Source organism: Sodiomyces alcalophilus, assembly GCF_042370955.1.
Source record: "Sodiomyces alcalophilus JCM 7366 unplaced genomic scaffold ACRALscaffold_1, whole genome shotgun sequence".
In the NCBI taxonomy this organism is placed as follows: Eukaryota; Fungi; Ascomycota; class Sordariomycetes; order Glomerellales; family Plectosphaerellaceae; genus Sodiomyces; species Sodiomyces alcalophilus.
In genome coordinates, this window is record NW_027263532.1 from 3339748 (window position 1) to 3352225 (window position 12478).

The 12478-nt window shown below is 56.5% G+C and overlaps 5 protein-coding genes across 5 annotated transcripts; all 5 read left to right on the top strand.

Annotated features, from left to right (window-relative positions):
* Positions 1–100: 100 nt before the first annotated feature.
* Positions 101–1334, top strand: ACRALDRAFT_2024427 (uncharacterized protein; the record flags this gene model as incomplete). Its single annotated transcript, XM_071020221.1, has 3 exons — positions 101–289; positions 365–864; positions 938–1334. The coding sequence occupies 3 exons, from the start codon at positions 101–103 to the stop codon at positions 1332–1334; spliced, it is 1086 nt and encodes a 361-aa protein (XP_070879466.1).
* A 373-nt stretch (positions 1335–1707) lies between these two features.
* Positions 1708–4178, top strand: ACRALDRAFT_1059748 (uncharacterized protein). The gene is made up of 2 exons (XM_071016095.1): positions 1708–2105; positions 2205–4178. The coding sequence occupies exons 1-2, from the start codon at positions 1958–1960 to the stop codon at positions 3803–3805; spliced, it is 1749 nt and encodes a 582-aa protein (XP_070879467.1). The 5' UTR covers positions 1708–1957; the 3' UTR covers positions 3806–4178.
* A 328-nt stretch (positions 4179–4506) lies between these two features.
* ACRALDRAFT_2031502 (uncharacterized protein) lies at positions 4507–5007 on the top strand. The gene has a single exon (XM_071020685.1). It carries the CDS (start codon positions 4675–4677, stop codon positions 4894–4896), a length of 222 nt encoding a protein of 73 aa, XP_070879468.1. The 5' UTR covers positions 4507–4674; the 3' UTR covers positions 4897–5007.
* Positions 5008–6659: 1652 nt separating this feature from the next.
* Positions 6660–7223, top strand: ACRALDRAFT_1059747 (uncharacterized protein; the record flags this gene model as incomplete). The annotated part of the gene is made up of 1 exon (XM_071016094.1): positions 6660–7223. A coding segment is annotated over exon 1 (211 nt), but the record flags the coding sequence as incomplete, so codon positions are not given.
* A 2697-nt stretch (positions 7224–9920) lies between these two features.
* ACRALDRAFT_205596 (uncharacterized protein) lies at positions 9921–12463 on the top strand (the record flags this gene model as incomplete). The annotated part of the gene is made up of 18 exons (XM_071021753.1): positions 9921–9929; positions 9969–10041; positions 10080–10093; positions 10138–10439; positions 10476–10637; positions 10677–10751; positions 10827–10870; positions 10931–11033; positions 11068–11140; positions 11169–11256; positions 11291–11681; positions 11719–11759; positions 11782–11819; positions 11917–12014; positions 12049–12187; positions 12211–12264; positions 12330–12393; positions 12444–12463. 18 exons carry the CDS (start codon positions 9921–9923, stop codon positions 12461–12463), a joined length of 1788 nt encoding a protein of 595 aa, XP_070879470.1.
* Between the last annotated feature and the right edge of the window lie 15 nt (positions 12464–12478).

A 12478-nucleotide genomic window follows, 5' to 3' on the forward strand; every position in this document is an offset into this window, starting at 1 on the left:
CACACATAAACGAAGCCAACTAAAATAGCTTCACCTCGACTTCAACCTGCGTTTTCTCTCTTCTTCCTCTTCTTGGCCCCAGCTTTCCGAGTATAAAGCCATGGCTCCCGAAATATCTGACCCCGAAGACAAGCACTACTGTTATCAGTGCCAGATGGTGTTTCCATCGGCGTTTGCTATTGCGGAACACCGGAGGATCAGATTCGCTGAGGATGGCAGTCATATCCACTGTTCAATCTGCGGCGTCACCTTTGTCACCAAAGAAGCACTTGATGAACACACTCGGCAGGTTGGCAAACCCTCCATTCATCCATTTCCCCTAATTGAACTGCTAGAGATGGAGGTCTCCTAACGACCGGCGTAGACCCATGCCAAAGCACAGGACCTCAACTGCCCCGGATGCAATGCCCACTTCATCCGCGCTGCCGGTCTCATGGCCCATCTAGAACGCGGAGAATGCCCCGTGATCAGCAAGTCGCAGCTTAATGCCAGACGAATGAAGAAGCTCGAATTTGCCAACGAGCTTGAGAAGCGAGCGTCGCCCAGCTTTCCCAATTTCACTCGCTTGGTCGGCCAAGGCGCAGCTTCCGACATGGTCGACACCACCACTTGGGAGGCGGCCCACGCCGGACCTGCTCGTATCCCTCCCGATGAATCTCGTGCCAACAGAGTCTTCTTCAAGGAAGAGGACTTTCCTCCGCTGGGCACTGAGAGCCGTCAGCTCCCGTCTACCAAGACGAAGCAACTGACCATGGCCGAAAACAAGCGCGGCATAACACATGATTCCAGCCTTGTCCACTTCAATGCCGAGAGGTGTCGTGAGGACCTTACTGGCCTATACCGTTGTCCTGTACGCATGTGCGGGTAAGTGACGTCCCCCATTATCCCCACGCTTTGGCGAGGTTACCGAACCACGTATAACGAGACGAATTTGTAGACAAACATTCAAGACGGCGCAGGGTCTTACGGGTCATCTAAGGCAGCCCAACGTGCATACTACAGCCGGACGCAGGTTGCAGTGTCCCATGTGCTACAAGTGGTTCAAGGACGTGGCGGCCATGACGGCGCATGCCGAATCTCAGAGCAAGCGCTGCAGCATTCGCTTCTCGGAGCACTACCGTCCCTTTATCGACCAGCTGACGGCCGGCGTGGTGGACGCAGTCGGTCTCCACGAAGACAACACGGTCAAATATGAGGTCAGCAAGGACGCGACCAGCGTCCTGTACCAGGTCCAGGACAAGACCCAGAAGCTCATGATAGACTACCAGGCCAAGGCGTTGGAGGACCTGCAGACCTACTGGGTCGATCGCCCGATCACGGACGAGGAGTGGTGAGGGTGGCGTGGCAAGAAGAGGCCAGTTGGACGTTTTCATATCTATTCAGAACGGACGCAACGAGGGTTTAATTTTCACGATGTACGTACGGACAAGCACTCGAGTGGACCCAGGGAGGTCGGAATACAGAACATAGCACCGCCACCGCCCAAGCCTCAACCAAGCCCCATGGGCTTTTCCACACACATATGTACAAGTACATCGTCTAACGCTCCAACAACCCCTGGATTCATCGCTATCATTACGTATACCTACATACCACGTACACAACTCACCGATACCTTTTCAACTACCCCCGTACCCGAATACGTATTCCGCCTGTGCGTCTTGTTATTTTAAGAAGGTCGTACGGCCTTCGGCAGAGTACGACGCACGAATAACGACGACAAAGACCGACCGAACCGAGTTTTCGGCCTGCGTCCACTTCCTCCTATCCGCCATGGTCCGCACCATCACCAGCAATACCGCCTCGTCCTCGTCGTAAGCTGATGGAGCCTGGCACCTCGCAAGTCGAACTCGCTACATTTTCGCCAACGACATCCCCATCTCGATCCCTTTCGGTCTCTCCTTTGGCTTTTCCCTCTCCGTCCGAATACGAACACGACGGAAATAGCAGCAACACCATGGCTCGTCGCTGGGCCAGACGGGTGGAGCGTTGCTGCTGCCTCTTTGCGACATATTTGCCTCTTACTCTCGTTTATGGACTTACGACATGGGCTCTTTGGGTGGACGTGAGCATCGGCTCGTTGCCGACTAAAATTCCTTGGATCGGTATTTTTCCCTTTTTTCCCTCTTTTTTCTTCTTTCTTTTTTGGACCCCCGTTTGGCCCAGGAAAAAACACGACCAGCTAATCTGACGAATCGAAACAGGTACTGGAACTTCCATCGGCGCCGTTGTCATTTACATCCTGCTCAACTGGTCCTATACTACGGCCGTCTTCACCGACCCCGGCAGCACCACCAACAAGCATGGCTATTCCGAGCTTCCGACCGACGCACCGCCCGCCGTCACATCGTTCACGGTCAAGTCAAACGGCGAGATGCGGTTCTGCAAGAAATGCCAGGCCAGGAAGCCGGACCGTGCCCACCACTGCTCCAGCTGCCGCCGCTGCGTGCTCAAGATGGACCACCACTGCCCGTGGCTGGCCACGTGCGTCGGCCTCCGCAACCACAAGGCCTTCCTCCTCTTCCTCATCTACACCACGCTCCTCTGCTTCTACTCGTTCGCCCTCGCCGGCGCCTGGACCTACCTCGAAATCATCGACAACAACACGACCTACGTCGACACCCTGCTGCCCATCAACCTCATCATCCTGAGCGTCGTCTCGGGCATCATCGGCATCGTCATCGGCGCCTTTACCGGCTGGCACATCCTGCTGGCCAGCCGCGGCCAGACCACCATCGAGTGCCTCGAGAAGACCCGCTACCTGTCCCCCATCCGCAAGACCATGGAAAGCCACAGCATCCGCGGCGTGCCCATCCCCGGCTACGGCCGCCAGCTCATCGACCTGCACGCCAACGCGCTCCCCGGCATCACCTGCCCCGAGGAGGGCGAGGAGATGCGCAGGACCCCCGCCAGCCGCCCCGGCGGGCCGGACGGCCAGCGTCCCGTGGCGGTGTCGTACGAAGAGATGGAGCGGCAGCGCGCCCGGAAGCGGTACGAGGAGTACCTGGACGAGCAGGACTCGGAGAAGATGCCCAGCGCCTTCGACCTGGGCGTCAAGCGCAACCTGCTCCACCTCTTCGGGCCGTCGCCGTTCCTGTGGTTCGTCCCCATTTGCAACACCACGGGCGACGGCTGGTCGTGGGACCCGAGCCCCAAATGGCTCGCCGCGCGCGAGCGCATCGCCGCCGAGCGGGAGGCGCAGCTCGCGAGGGAGATTACCGCCGGTTGGGGCTCCGACGCGCCGCCGCAGTTCTACAGCCCCAGCGCGTCGTCGTCGTCGCCGCCGTCCCAGTACGGCGCGGGCCGCCACTACCTGCAGCCGCAGCCGTCCCCGCCGGTGGCTTCGCCGCTGTCGTCTCGGACGTCTCCTGTGCCGTCGCCACTAGGCGGCAGGGTCCCGTCCAAGGCGGATCGCGTCTTGGGTCGAGACCCGAACCTGTACGCGGATGGCCCGCAGGAGCAGGTGTCGATGCAGCGGCTCAACCGCAGGGGCCGGGCGCTCGATGACGACTTGGAGTTTACCGATGACGATGACGAGCATCGCGACGAGGATGGGAATGACTTGGACGATCACGATCGACGTGCTCGTAGCCCGGACAAGGAAGCCGTGGTCGCGGGCAGGGCCGCGGATCGGAAGGATGAGGTGGCGGCGGTCGCGGACCGCGGGGCCCTGAACCTCGTGAGGAACGGTAGTTGGAGACGTGGTGGCGCCAGCGGGCTGTTGAGAACGGCCAGCCACAGCCCCGTTGTCGCGCCCGTGGCGGTGGACTCCAAGGGTGCGTTGGATGACGACACGGTGGACTGAGACTGGCGGTCTACAAGTCTAATGAGATGAAAGGAGTTTTGTTCAGAACGCAAATACGTTGGAAGCGTGGAAGCTGTTGAGAAGCGATTGTTCACTGATACCCACAGACCTAGAGGGAAGGGGAAGAGAGGTAGAAGTAATGAAGAGGCAACAACCGTTTATTACGTGGCTTAGAACAATGTCGACGGATTTAACCTTGAACGGGCGTAGTAGTGGCCGTTAAGGTTCATCGGATTGTTTACAATACCGATTGTATATATATACAGATCATGTTGTTTAGAACGCCTAGGCTCGGATTTCGCTGAGGTTTGACGGCAACAGGGCTGGTTATTATGGTCCTCACGATGGCTTCAACTACAACGTATGCCATTGGAATACAATAGACACAATACGGTAGTGTAGTTCACAGCATTACTTTGTACCGTTTCCGGGTTTATATTACCCCGACATTGGAGCATCGGGTGAGGCCCACTATTCACTGCCTCTCTAGATGACCCTGTCTCATCTGTCAGCATGACGGTATTAGCCGAGATAGTGGAGGTTAGTCATCCAAGCACTTGCCCAATGAAAATATCCCAATTCCATCCAGGTCGACCGATTTTGCTCCTACCACTAACACAACGTATGCAACGTACGCACATCATCAGCATCACCGTCTTCCTAACCTATTCACTCTGATGATCATTTTTCTCTCCTTCCCCTGATTCTATATCTGGCGTCCCTCGTCCGTCGACGGTGGTATTGAAGCGCTGTCAATTTCCCGACTCTCAATCCATGGTTCGACCCCTGTCCAAATGAGGTCCATGCCACGAAATACCCTGCAGTAGGGCTTACAGCGCATGTGTCGCTGTCGCAAAGGAGGTGGAGTGATGGCGTCTTGCCTTCTGTATGGTCCCTCGACTCTTCGTCTTCAGAGGCCGCCGGGAAGTCTCAGTAGACTTGACGATATCTTCTCCCTTCTCTGGGATCAAGAACCGCGATGGACGAAGCTAAAGAACTCCAGGGCCAAACGAAGGATTGAGAGCTCTGCTTCGCCTTGGCCTTTCGCATCGCCCTCCTCTCCACATGGCCTGAACCCCTACCTAATCTGACAAGGCTAACATCAGTCTGGACTAGCGGATTACTGCCAAGAGCCTCCCACAGGGCTGGTCGCTGTCGCGAACCCCTGCTGATTCCTCGTCAAAGTCCCAAGATGTCCAGAATTGTGCATGGCACTTCGCAATGAAGAGTAGGAGGTCGCCGTCTAGCCATACAAGGCAATATCCGCACGTTTTTGCATCCAATGGCAGAAGCTCACGGCCCGGGAACTACGACGTTTTTGATGTCCACCCAAGTGCTGCGCGGCTGAATTCGGGCTGAGGTCCCGTCCCTGACGATATTGCTATTCTGAGCCCGGCCCTACGACGTCTTCCCATGTCTGGTTCTTTTTCCCTTTCGGGAGGGATCCTTCAATGCCGCCCTGGCCCCTGGAAGGATTTCGTCGTCGGCGTTCGTGTTTCGCTTGTCTCATCTCTCGACCGTTGTGTTGTCCACGACTCTTTTTTTTCTCCTTTCGCTCTCGCATGCCGCGCGGTAAATCTTTTTTCTTATTTTCCTCACGACTTGGACGTAATTTGACTCTTCATTCCGATTTTTTTTTCTATTTTCCTCGTTACTGTCTCTATTGGAATACACGACCACTGGACCTTGTTGACATTATTTATTTTCTCTTCATTGGTCTCCCGGATTATAACAAAAAGTTCCTGCTCGTTCTCCTTGCCAAATCGCGTATCGCGCTTTGTGCCTCTCGCGGCCCTCGAGTCGTTCCCGTTTCTCCATCAGCGCTTAGGCGACTCGAAGCAGCTGGCAGGAAGCAACTCCCAACGCACGACGCTGGCACGCCGCCATCCGCCTTCGCCGATCACCACACGTCATGACCACCGTTACGCTGGGCACAGGTCTGGGCCCCGAGAGCGACGGCGAGGCGTGGGCAGTCCCCCTGACCGAAATCTGGACCGCGCCGTCTGGATGTTCGACCATCGTCCCCTGGAACGAAGGCGAGGCGCCCGATTATCACCAGACGTGCGGACCGCCAGCCTTCTCGGAAGTCTGGTTCTACGACGGATATTACTCGCCTGGCGTCTGCCCGTCAGACTATACCGTCGGATGCAGCAAGACGTCAGGGAACGTCAATTTCTACCCAGTACGATCGGAACAGACGGCGGCTGTCTGCGTCCCAAAGTACGTATGCCCTTTATCGCTAACCAACCACCCTCGCCAAATTATGCATCTCGGTTGACAAAACTCTTCTCCTTCCAGAGACTTCGAGTGTTTGGAGGAAACGAACGGAATCACCTTTTGGGCCACGAGGACCTACAGCAGGGAAGATGATGTGTGGACCACGACAGTTCCGGGTTTTCAGATCCGGTGGAGAGCAGAGGACCTCGATATCCTCGCGGTACACCCTACAGACTCGAACATCATGGGCGGCGGTGCCAGCAGGACCAGCAGCAGCAGCAGCTCCGCGGCCTCGGCCTCCGAGCAGGCGGAGTCCTCTTCCGGTGGTGGCATCTCGATCGGCGCCATCGTCGGTATCGTCGTCGGAGTGGTGGGAGGTCTGGCCCTCATCGGCATCGGAGCTTTCTTTCTCTTCAAGAGACGGTGGAACAAGGGTCCCGAGGCCGGCGGGTACGGTTCGCCCGGTGCGGCTGCCCCGGCGCCCGGTTTCGTGCCTCAGCCGAGCTACAGCCCATCGCAGATGAAGGAGGGACATGGTAGCGTCCACACGTACGCGCAGCCGATGAACCCGGCCGCCGCGGGGGGCTATTACCACCAGCTGGGATACCCGGCCCAGCAACAGCAGTACGGCCAGGCGCCGCAGCCTTACCAGCATGCCTACTCGCCGCCGCAGCAACACCAGACTGTGTACGAGATGCCCCATAGCCACAAGATCCCCGAGCTTTCGGCTACGAGCTCCCCGTCCGAGCTCCCGCAGCCGCCGTCCGAACTCCCCCAGCAGTCCGAGCCCCCGCAACCATCCGAACTCCCCGCCTCCACCTCCGGGTTAGCCAACAGCGGCGCGGATGGCGTGTCTCCTCCGTCTACCGGTCCCGCCTCGGGATCTGCTTCACCTCGGAAGCTGACATGACCGGAAACTTGTCGAAAACAAATTATATTGTTTCACTTTTGTTTATCATGCCGAGCCTATCTATACTGCTCTGCTTTTCCGGCCGGTATGGTGCCTGGTGCGAGACGGGGGCAGCGAGGGATGAGCAGGAAAAGCGGGATACCAGCTTGCAACTTTTGCTTTTATTTATTCTTCTTGCTTTTGTTTGGCGTACATGGCAGGGCGAGCATTGGGGCATTGCTGGTCTCCATACACACGTACATTATACATGCGATCTATCATCGCTGCAAATACACACAACTTCCATACACGTAAGTTCTTCTCCCTGCGCTTCGCATGTGCCATGGACGGGATGCAGCGTGGTATCTGGTCTCTACCACTCGGATCTTGCGTCTCGTCGTTCTGAAACACAAGTCGTTCCTGTCGACTCGTCTCTCACCGAGAGCCAGACAGCGAGCTTATGCTCATGTTGTTCTCTGGGACACTTCGGCCTGCTCTTGTCCACCATGCCAAGGGCTGGGCTTGCTTGCATCCAGGCTCATGACCCAACGAGCTCTCCGTCTCTTCCGACTGGGAGTACGGGACAGACGGTCTCGTATCTCGGCGTCCCACGCGAGACATGTCGTGAACATCATGCATACTTGTCGAGGGGGGACAAAGAGGGGAAGAGGGAAAGGAAAAGCAAAGGGTGAGGGACGGCATGCGGACAGTTGACGGCGGTGAGAGAGTGAAAGAGTGAAGGTTTGCCCGACCTCTGCAACAACAGATGATCAACTTTTCAAAGCAAAGAAAAACCCAGACGTACGACGGGCCCCCCGACCTGACCCTGCGCGACCTTGACTCCTTCATCGGACATTGCCGCGGTTCGTCGTCCGATAGCCTCGCCGACAGCGGAGATCCCGTTAGGTCGAGATGCATGGGAGCATCGTCGCGCAAGGGCTTCACGACAGGACGGGGCGATGGTGCCCCCGTGACGTTTTGGTCTCCGATCTCGCTGGCATCGGCGGCCTCTTTTCGTTCTCTATTCCTGTGGTTTGTCTGCTTGGTCTACGGAAAACGCAGCCCATGCCGTGCTGAGATGTGGTTGCCTCTCGGCTGTGCGCCCACCGTGTACTCTGCTGTTCTGCCTCCGATATCGATCGTCCTTGGATATCTTACTGCTTCTCGGTCAGGGGGGGCCCAAGGCTGCTGTCTGCCCTTTGGTAAGGTCTGGAAATGACACGCCCTTACACGACAGACGTGGTACAACATGGCAGCGACGTCCACAGCGACGTCATACAGCCTGTCTCTGGTTTCTCTCCATCTCACTGGCATCTCCACTATGCCGGCTTGTGTCTATCATGTCTCAGATTGCCGTTTCGAACGACGCCGCTCAAGTTATGAACAAACTTTGTGTTTGGGAGGCCTACGTTGCCCTCCTACCTGTCATCTTCTGGCAGACACAGTTCACAACTCCTCGTAGGGTCTGAGTTGTAAGTAGGAGAGTCCGAGCGGAGATGGCAGCTAGACGTGCCACTGTGCAACTATATCCAAGACGGAAGCACGAATCGCTGTCGAATCGCAAAACAAAGTGCTTTTTACATGTGACACTCCATTTGCCTCTCCAGGGGGTATGGTCACACAACATGACAGACCGAGAGCGACTCGGCCCTGTCGATACCCGTCGAGACTGTCCGCTTCTGTCGTTCCAAGTGCAGAAGGAGAAGCCGCAGCAACGGACCGATCGAAAGAGATCGAAAGAGAACGGGAGTACTCTCGAGACAGGAGGAGGAAAAAGGGAGGCTACAGAAGGAAGAACGGGGCGCACACGATGCTGTCCCCGTCCGAACCTACGTCGCGTCGGTTTTAGTTAGGTCTTGTTGACGCAGCTTTGTCGTCGTCATCGCCAACAGCTTGTCCTCCAACGAAGACACTGCCATGCTGTCAAGACGCCATGGGCCATTAGCGGTGAACCACGATACCATGCCGCGCTGAAAGGCAAACGGGGACAAGACTAGCAGGTAAGCGACCAAGGACTCTTGTCCGAACAGAGACGTATGTATACTCACGAGCAGATCAAACAGAAGCATTTCCGTCTACCCTCGCCGTCCCTACATCCATCTCTCCATCTCTCGTCGTGCTACACCACGTATGTTCTTGTGCTTCCCCAGGGAAACGCCCTTTGCAAGACGTACCTGCAGCAACCACACACCGCTGGATCGACTCAGAGCCCATATAGCCGAAGGGCACCTACACGGCCTTGTCGTCGCCCCTTCAAGACTGTCCAGGTATCGGTCGCCAGAAGCTATGTACTCTCACGTACCTTTATTGACCACGGTCATTTCCACGTCTCGTCAGAGCCAACCCTTTTCTCCCACTCTGTTTCGACTCGCCGACACCACGAGAATCCGCCAGTCTTCTCTGCAATAACACCATGCTCGCTTACTGACGGCATGTAAGGATGACATGTCGACACCACCTCGTTGCAGTGCAGACGACACGCCAGACACGGGCGGCTATAGCTGCCTGGAAGGTATGGGGTGGTCTAAGAGCAACGGACTCCAGAAAGATATCGAGTTGGTTACTCGACAGCAGTGGTTCAAGGGAAAGGAGGTCCAGAAGTTGATTCTCAAAACATACAGCCTAAAGAGTGAGTACTGGGTCGATGGCGCAGCAAGTCATGTCGACATCTCTATGCATCTCCCATCGTCCGTCCATCCCTCCTAAACAGGAAAGGCAGATGATCCCAATTTCCCTCTGCGTTGACCGAGCTCAGGGGGTATAGCGAACAAAGCATGAGGCGTTGATCAGACCACGCCACCGGCAGCCACCTCGTCCATCATCCTCTCCCTCTTACACCCCTTGGGCCCGATCGCACCCCCCCCCCCCCCCCCCGTTCGCACCGCCTGTGGGAGAAATGCATAGATGGATCAACGAATTGCAAATCGAAACCACACTTTCCCCTCACCTCCATCCCTTCCCATCGCGCGGCTCACTGCATGAGGTGCCATTGATCAGTGTATATAAGACATGGCATATGTATAAGTGGTAGCTTGCTTTGTGGGGGTGTCGTGGCAGACGGCACAGCACAGCACAGCTATACCAGCTTGTCAGCCGGGGCTGATCCCACAATATCATAACAGGGAATATAGTCAGTCGGAATCGCAGTAACGATCATGGTAATAACAGCAATGGTAATGGTAGTAGCAATAAGAATAGTAATAATAGTACAGTGAGACTGCTTCAGGGAAACAACCAACAGGACAACCACCAACCCATGACCATGACCTTGAACGTCGCCCAGCGTTACACAGACAAGGCGTCAAAGGAGCCGCTCTTCGTCGATCATATCCTTATATCCTATAGCACGCCTCTTCCTTCGTCCCTCCTGGACATCTGCGCCGAATCCTCCACCAAACCCCCCTCCACACCCCCTTGTTCGTTGCCCCTTGTCCCTCGTCAGCTCCAGTTGCCGGCCGGCATCCAAAAACAACCCATATCACCCCAACAAACAGATCCCCATATCAGAGCTACTCCAAACTCATGCATGTAAGCAGGGGTCCAGGCAGCTCTTTATTCACCCAGATGGCTGTTATGCAAGCTCACCGCTCACCTGACCTCGTTGCACATCGTCCGTCATCATGCCCCTGTCCTCGGCATGCCGCCTTCTCCCCATCTTTTCCCACCCCGTTCCTCCTGCAACTGTGATGGTGGATTCACCACAATCCAACCATCCGGAGAACCCCGGTCCTAGTCCCCTCCGTGGCCATTCCTCGGGCGCTCCAGCACACGCATTATAGACACGGCACCGCGCCACTACTCGAAGCTCCGGGGGGAAGCCGATCGGTCTAAACCCATATCGTCGGTTCTGGCTCCGAAAAAACTGACTCCACTTCCGGCCCCTGGCTAGTTATATGCCTGTTTCTTCCCGTCAAGTCTGGACGCGACGAGGCTTGCTGGCCACGGACGCCGCTATGCCAGTCCAGGGTAAAGGTAACGGGAGGGAAAGACGGAGAAAGACGAACGGCCGGGGGGATCAGAAAGGTCGGACAATAAAAAGAAGGTCCACTGGCCCGTGCCCTGCGAATTAGACCTCACCCAGCTCTGCGAATCCATCCCGTCTAATTCCCTTGTAGCTGTTTCGTTGCATGACAGCCCACGTTGCATGTACGTGGAGACGACGACGTCCATGGAGCGAACGGGTCAGAATGGGCAAAGACGGCCGCTCCATCTCCGCCATGCCCCTTTTCGTCAGAAACATGCACAGTTGCCTGCCAGACGACCTTCTCCCCGCATTCATATCAAGCCCAGAGACGTGGTGACATGCGGTCAGACCGACAAACGCCGAGGACATGGCCGGGGACAAGTTGGAAAGGAAGTCTGGACGCCGTGTAACCCAGCCCTCCCAGCTGCTAATCCGCAGCAAAAGCAGTTCGGTTCCCATGGCTGCCCACTCAAATCTCGATGTTGTGTGTTCCCCTGTCCTTCGCTCTGCTCTGCTCTGCCCCTGCCCCTGCCCCTGTCTTGCCCCTGTCCTGCCCTGCTTGCCCTGCCCGCCGACCCTGTCCGTGCCTCCTACAACAAGACATCTTCGTTCGCCCTTATCCCAAGCTTACACACCCATGTCTGTACCTCAAGCTGGCTAGGCTTATCAATCATCTCATCTGCTCTCACCCCACACCAGCTCACCTCGCGTCGCGTCGCTTCGGCTAACTACATTCCTCACGTCGCCCTGTCCCATTGTAGCGCATCAGATCCAAAACCTGGGATTCTGCTTCTTGAAAGTAGAAAGTGCGGTTAGTGCAGATGGTACGTTGTACGTTGTAAGCACAAAAGGCGCTTTGATCATGGGCAGGCTCTGCCACCTTTGTGAACCCTGTTTGGCCTTGAGGGACGGACCATGTCGATGTCGCCAGGGCCGAGGAGTCAGTCCAGATACCTACCCGCAAGACCCCCCCCCCCCCCCCTCCCTCCCGTCCGTCGAGCCAGCGCGCCGGGCCTAATTGATGACCCGCGTACGAGCTAGAGCTACACCTACCCTTGCATTAGCTGCGCTCAATCTCAACCCCCTGCTCTTACTTGTATACCCATGTCTCTACTTTCCTGCTGGCACGGTCACGCGATGTCCGGCTTAATGAGAAGCGTGCATGGCATCGAGATCTGGGCTGATGCTGATGCTGATGCTGATGCTGATGCTGATGCTGATGCTGATGCTGGTGCTGGTGCTGGTGCTGGTGCAGACACGAACGCCGGAGAATCCATCGACCCATGGCCGCGCGCACATGCTACGAATAGCAGTCATGTATAACCTGTGTAGTAGCGCCTGGGTAACTCGCCGAAAGACCCCATGACAGTATCCCCAACTCTGCGTGAGGTGTGCTCTCATGCTACACTACTAATCGTAGGGGAGCCCGAATCTCAACCCATGCCATGCACTAGCAAGGCAGCGTTGCCTGGATTCTTGACGGAGGTCGATATTCCCCCGTCAGGCTCGCATGCGCTCGTGGGGCCGCACGCCTCTATGAGCACGGACTCATGTGTCCGCCATATGAGTTTTTTTTGGGACTGGATGAACCGCCCTGATCGTA